The sequence below is a fragment of the Harpegnathos saltator genome, unplaced genomic scaffold (assembly GCF_003227715.2).
Source record: "Harpegnathos saltator strain DR-91 unplaced genomic scaffold, Hsal_v8.6 scaffold52, whole genome shotgun sequence".
In the NCBI taxonomy this organism is placed as follows: Eukaryota; Metazoa; Arthropoda; class Insecta; order Hymenoptera; family Formicidae; genus Harpegnathos; species Harpegnathos saltator.
The window spans coordinates 112,828-119,868 of NW_020230338.1; the positions used below are offsets into that span (position 1 = coordinate 112,828).

The 7,041-nt window shown below is 40.9% G+C and overlaps 1 protein-coding gene across 1 annotated transcript; it reads left to right on the forward strand.

The window, feature by feature from the left end:
• The first annotated feature begins 5,795 nt into the window (after positions 1–5,795).
• On the forward strand, positions 5,796–6,499 carry LOC112589482 (putative uncharacterized protein DDB_G0274405). The gene is made up of 2 exons (XM_025302971.1): positions 5,796–5,929; positions 6,259–6,499. Exons 1-2 carry the CDS (start codon positions 5,796–5,798, stop codon positions 6,497–6,499), a joined length of 375 nt encoding a protein of 124 aa, XP_025158756.1.
• The last annotated feature ends 542 nt before the right edge of the window (positions 6,500–7,041 follow it).

Below are 7,041 nucleotides of genomic sequence, written 5' to 3' on the forward strand. Positions count from 1 at the left end.
TGATAATCTTGAGGTCAATGAGCAAAATGAAGCGCAGAGACTGGAAGCACGACAGGGAGCTACAAGTGGACCCAGATATCCACAAAAAGAACCAAGTGCGGTGCAATTTCGCGGACCGCAATACACGAGGCGGACCGATTAGAGTCCACGATATCCTCGAGTTTCGGGTTATCGTAATGAACGAAATGTTACCTCAAGGTTAACAGGAGGGTCGCCGAAGCCCAGAGAGTATTCAACTTCTCGCTCACCCGAGAGAAAAGGAGGATTTAGTCGTACGAACTCTCCAGCTAGACCTGAATGGAAGGAGAATAAAGGACAAGAGAGAGAGACTCGTAGAGATAAAGAAAATAAACTGATAGCGGCATTTACAACGGTGGAAGGTGTAGAAGAAAAGGAATCGAAGGTGCGCACCGTAAAATTGATTCCGTCTGAGGAAAAGAGACCTACATGGGACGTTAATATTGCTCATTCGTCTCACACTTGGCCAACAACGGCGTTAGTAGACACTGGCGCAGCCGTGTCAGTGGTGTCGCAAGTAACACTCAATGATTTCGAGCACTTTTTAATGAAAGAAAAGGGTATCGAGAAGCCAAAGAGCGGATTTTATCCCAAAGTCAAGATTAATCAAGTGACGATCACTGGTCCGTTCGAGAAAAAAGCGGGGATGGCTCAAGAAAAGGCACTTATATAGTTGAGAACATCATCGATGGAAGGGGCCTGGATAGCGATAGACTATCCAGCTTGACCAAGCATTTTTCGTGGTCAAGGCGTACATGCCACACCTCATTTTATGTGCAGATTTTTTAGAAACGTTTGCTGCTGAGATAACCTATGGAGAAAACGACGGCATGAGACTAAAGTGGAAGGCTCCGTTGGCTGAAATAGGACCACCGGAGATGGCACCCGATATGGAGGAATCCACAAGCCCTAGCGAGTCTAATGAGAAGAAAGAGGGCCCGGAGGAGGACGAAAGAGTGCTGAACGACGAAGTACGAAAGGAACTCGATGATTTATTGAATAAATACGCATCTTTGCTAGACGGATCATTAGGCCTTATCAAAAATTATCAGCATATCATTGAAGTGACCAATGAAAAGCCACCCAAACCCGCAAAATTCCCCGTGTCTCACAAGCATTTGGGAGAAGCCAGGCAGCAAATAAACGAGATGGAACGGGCGGGAGTAATCCAGAAAATGAACACCCAATATATCAACTCACTGATTGTCGTGGAGAAACCGCACGGCAGGATTAGATTATGCTTAGACGCACGTGCAATAAACGAAGTGACGAAACCAGACCACGCGCAACCACCGTCTATAGATGAAGTCTTGGCGCGCATAGGCGAAAAGCGGTTATATAGCAAGCTGGACATAAATCAAGCGTACTGGCAGGTGCCCATGCACCCTGACTCGATGTAATACACCGGATTCGCGTTTGACGTACGCGACAGACGTACTCTTACTTAAGGATGCCGTTTGGACTTAAAACCGCAGGGGCGTCGTTCAGCAGAGCGCTTGACCAAACTCTCGATTCTATTTCACATCTACGCCCGTATTTACTAATATATATGGATGAAATACTCGTCGCGAGTAACACGATTGACGAACATTTCACACACCTGAAGGAATTATTTGGAGCACTGCGACAAATGGGGGTAAAATTAAATAAAGAAAAATACGAATTCATCACCCCACAGGTACAATTTTTGGGACATAATCTGTCCACCATACAGGTGAGAATGACAGAAGACACCAAGGAGGCCATAAACGCTTTTCCACGTCCCAAATCGAAGAAACAACTTCAAAGTTTTTTAGGGCTTGTCAATTGGGATCGCAGGTTCATATAGGGTCTTACGCAGCTTACGCGTCCGTTGGAGCTCTTGTTGACCAAAGGAGCAAAGCGCCATTGGACGATGGAACACGAAAGAGCATTCGAAAGCATCAAAGAAGCTTTCAGAAAAGCGGAGCGCTTGTTCCTTATTAACTCTGACTTACCGTTCGGATTAGAGACAGATGCATCCACGATAGGGATAGGAGCTAGATTGTTTCAGTACGATAAGCGGCAAAATCGAGAATATACACTGGCGTACATTAGCAGATCTCTCAAACCGGCAGAGAACAATTACCCGACGACGGAGCAAGAAGCTCTAGCATTGGTATGGGCTCTTAAAAAATTCAATACGATCCTATACGGTAGAACGGTAGAGGTGAGGATCATCGCGCTCTCCTCTTTTTGTCATCGTGTGCATGTCACAGTCGCCGGATTGCAAGGTGGATGATTCGATTAAATAATTACAACCTGAAAATAAGATACTTGAGCGAATTAATGTTATCGCCGATGCTTTAAGCCGATTTTCTCTTCGTGGACGTGAAACAGAAAAAAGAAAATTAGAAGGAGCATATATAGTGGAAAAACAAAAGAAACAGGTAGGAGCCATCAGCGCTGATCCTAGAGAAGAGAACGATCCAATTTCGTGGGTGGAGTGGATTCGGGCAGTCCAGGAAATCTCCGACGAACTGCGACAACGCATGGATAATGATCCGCAAGGATTCTTCAAACGAGACGGACTCGTTCGAACAATCGGAGATGGAGTAGGCAAAGATAGAGTAGTAATACCGTCGGAAGCTGCCTGGAATTTATTAGAGAAATTATATAAATATTTAATATATTTTAGCACGGACAAAATAGTACAATTTGCTAAGACACTTTTTGATATCCACCAATTAGAGGAACTGGCTAGAGACGTAGTCGCTTCGTGCGACGTATGCATTGCGACGAAATGGTACATGAGGCCAACCGTAGGAAAGCAATATTATAATTTACCTAACGAAATCGGAGAAGTCATTTCCATCGATTTATACGGCCCGTTGCCGAGATCACGCAAATACGACGCGTACGTTTGGTCCTAATGGACATTTCTTCAAAATTTGTCGTGTTTTATCCTATCAGGAATCAACGTGTCGAAACGATTATCGATAAAATAGAGAATGATTACATTGAAAGACGCGGTTTAACAAGACCTTTTTATCAGATTGTGGGGGTCAATTCTTAACGAGAAAGTGAAAACAATTCGCGCAGCGAGTAGGTAGCGATATTAAGAGAACTACCCCGTACAATCCGCAAGCTAACCCGGTGGAACGCGTTATGCGGGAGTTAGGCCGAGCGCTGAGAGCTTACTTGGCAGAAAATCACGAAGAATGGACTCGTGCAGTACCTCGAATAGAGCCAATATTCAATATGACGACCCACGCATCAACGGGAGTACCACCCATCTCATTGGAGCACAACGACAATTGGTACGACGATAGACACAGACTACGAGCCAGAAATGACGGATTGATCAAGCTACCACCTGCGTTACTTCCACAAGGTGGCGCAGAAGAGTACAGATATCAGAGAGAAAAGAGAGACAAAAGAGTGCAAGAGTCGCGAGAAAATCTCGAAAGAGCAGCAAAGCGACGAAAGATACAAGCGGATAAACATGGTGTAGCTGCAGAATATCAAGTAGGTTCTAAAATATAGCGTAAAACGCACAAGATCAGTTCGGCAGCCCATCGGAAAACGAAAAAGTTATTCCCAATTTACGAGGGACCATTATACGTAACCGAAATCATTAATCCTAACGCGTATGCACTCCAGTGGGCAAACGGAACTAACGCCGGCTACGCAAATTCACGTCAGTTAAGACCGCACCAATCAGCGTGTCACAAACACGGATACAAACGCGGAGGTCAAACTATCGATCTTATAGGAAAGCAGGAATCACCCCTGGAGCAGCAAATCGATGTCGAAGAACATCCAACGGTAGAGTCTCAAGATTCCGCCAGTATAAATGACAATCAACCACAAACCATGGTGGTTACCGCACAAATTCACCAGCCACCGGAAGATATAGGTGAAATAATAAACGAAGATAGTATACCGATAGACGAAGGACGTATAACTCCAGATTTAGGATAGTTAAATGACACACCAATCACACAAGATAGCGCAAGTAATAATGACAACAAGTTACGTTATCCTCGGACAGCGGGGGCGAAAGGCCCATATCGATACCATCTCAAACGGACGATTCAGAATACTTATCGAATGACAGTCCGTACTTACCTGTAGGTATGTTGCAAACGAAGAGGAAGTCCCACGACGAAATCAGCGACGAAGAGATCCAAGAGTCCAAAAACGGTCAGCAACCTGCAACAGAAAAAACAAAATTAGTAAAAGAAAAAGGGTTATACGACGAAGCCAGAGATAGGGAGATCCAAAGGTCCGGGAAGCACGAGCCACCTGAAACAAAAGAAAAAGAAAAATTAGTAGAGGAAGAGTTAGATGAGGATGTTGGAGAGGATGATTGCTTTGATTGGGATGAAACATACCCAGGAGCACACGAAGAAGCGGCAAAAGGGATAAAGGTAAAGGAAGAATTTAGGGTAAGAACAGAAAATATCAGTACATCTGATTCAAGCTCGAATAGCGAGCCCAGAAATAAAAGATGTAAAATAGTAAAATGGTTGGATCAAACGCCAGATCCAGAGGTAAATTTACCCAGAGACGCGTATCAATTGATAGGGGTAGATAGAGTAAAAATATCATGGGGAATGTTTCGAAGAAATCTAGGAAAATACAAAAGTCAATGTATAATTCCTCCTAGTGCAGGACAATTTCGCGATAAAGATCGGGAAGTTAGATATAGAAAGGTAGAAGAATGGATAAACCAAGTAAATGTTAACTATTCATATTGTACTAAAACCGAGAGACAATTGTTGCCGGAGTATTACACTCCCACGAAATTCGACAAGTCTCGCGATCTAAATACCTTGTTGCCAGATCCGGAGGCACATCCAGATGGTTACGCGTCGAACTTAGAATATTACTTAGAATGGTATTACAACGAATATACGGAGAGATCAGATCGCGATCCGGAAAATCTTTTGCAAGAAAATGTATATAGGCACGTTCCGATAAACAGACATCCGATTCGATTCAATAACACCCATGATTATTATTTCTGGGACGATATAGGTAGAAGAATATTTAAAGACAAAGATGGGTTTTGGAGACCAGAAGAAAAGTTAAAAAAGAGTGTAGGAATTGATAGAAGCAGTAGTGGTAGTGATATATCATATTTAGAGTTACCTGAAGAGCAGGAACAACCAAAAGATGAATGGTGGAGGATGGAACCTGAAAAAATAGTATCACCATCAAATACAATTAAAAATAAAACGTATACGATTCCAGATAGAGTATCACCGTCTATACTTACTTATACGAATGTAAAACCAGCACGAAAGATGTTAGCTGAAAAACAAACAGATGATGATATGACATCCGAACATGCGTTATTTATGTTTCACAGAATTCGCGATACCGATGGAAAAATTAGCAGAATTTAGACCTAACGAACATTCAGAAAACGAAACAATTAAATTTTGAAGACAAAATTTGATATTTATGATTGTTTATTCACTAGAATGACATACGATCCCTTATTAATACATTCGAAAACGAAAATTTCACTATAACGGGAATTATAACGACCACAATTTGGGACGAACCATATCAGGCATTATTTAAAATATTCCTAGGATATTTTCAAAGATTTCCTGCTGAAACGTTAGAAAAAGTAGATGTTAAATTAAGCGAAATAGCGCTGTTTTCAAAATTACAACATAGCTTACGAAATATTGAAAAGATTCATTAAAATGTAATAGATTCAGAATCAAGTTCCAGCAGTGAGAGTAATAACGATCGTTCTTTCGACGAAACATTTAATTTAGACCAAAACGGATTTACGTAAAATGAATTTAAAACATAAAGAACAGAGAACGCAGACAACAAAATATACAGGATTTAGAAGTCCTGGTCAAGAAGATAACAATTCATCAAAAGAATATAACAGGGATATAGAAAAGAATAATAGAAACAACGAAAAGTTAACAAATAACAATATAAATAAAAAAATATAACAGAAAACAGCGGGGGCAGAGAAGAAATCAGCGAAAACGTTATTACAAACGATAATAACTCTAAATATAACGATAACAAAAACAAAAAAGTAAAAGCACCCACCCTAATCCCAAACCCATCCGCAAAAATAATAAAACAGAAACATAACGTAAGCGACGTAGAGCGAGCGAGTAGATTAAGAAACGCGAACGCGAAGAATGTTAACGATTGAACGAAAAATGTAAAAGTAGGACATAAGCCCGCCACGAAGCTAAACAAAAATCAAACGAACAATAACCAATCAATTATATCCAGGAAAAACAACAAGATGGATGACAACAGACAACAGGAAAAACAAAGCGACAGTGACGACTTACCAGATGACTTTGACGAGTTACAGAAAATGCTAGAAAGAAAAAGAATGGAAAGGGAACAATTTATGAGAGAACAATTGAAAAAGGAGATAAGACAAATAAATAAAGAGATGCGACAGAGAAGAGAAGAAGCCAGGAGACGGGAGGAAAGAACAGCAAGCGAAAGTTCCGAGAATCAATAAGGGCTGAACAACAAGAAAAAAAAACAATATCAATTAATGTCATTACAAGGAGAAGACATTAACGGACCATCGACGAGCGGCACTTACACAACTTCTACTAGGAAAATAAAACCGTATACAAGTGCAACATACAAAATACCGAAAATGATAAAAATGACGCGGTATTCGAGCGATGAAACATCCTCTCACAAGATCGAAAAGCCATATGTCATCTTGACAGTGATCCCTAGACCAAGAAACGAGAGAGGACAATATAGGTCATGGACAGAAAAGGAGCTGAAGAAATATAAATAAGAGAAAATAAAAAGAAAGCATTACCAGATTAACTTGTCGTCATTTGACAGCGAGGAGGATGAAATACCAATAAGAAACAAACAAACCATAAAAATAGTAACAACAAAACCAACGAAAAACAAAAAACAAAGCAACAAAGAAAAATCAACAAGAAGAAGTAGTGAAACATTTGCTCCAAAGGAAACGAGCACACCAACTATACAAATAGTTACACAAGACCCAGTACAAACAACTACATTAACAGAACA

Bases quoted from the DNA above. Each gene is read 5' to 3' on its own strand.
- LOC112589482 (XM_025302971.1), top strand. From the start codon at position 5,796: ATGAATTTAAAACATAAAGAACAGAGAACGCAGACAACAAAATATACA. The intron at 5,930-6,258 runs GTTAACAAATAA...AATTATATCCAG, and splicing joins AATAATAGAAACAACGAAAA to GAAAAACAACAAGATGGATG.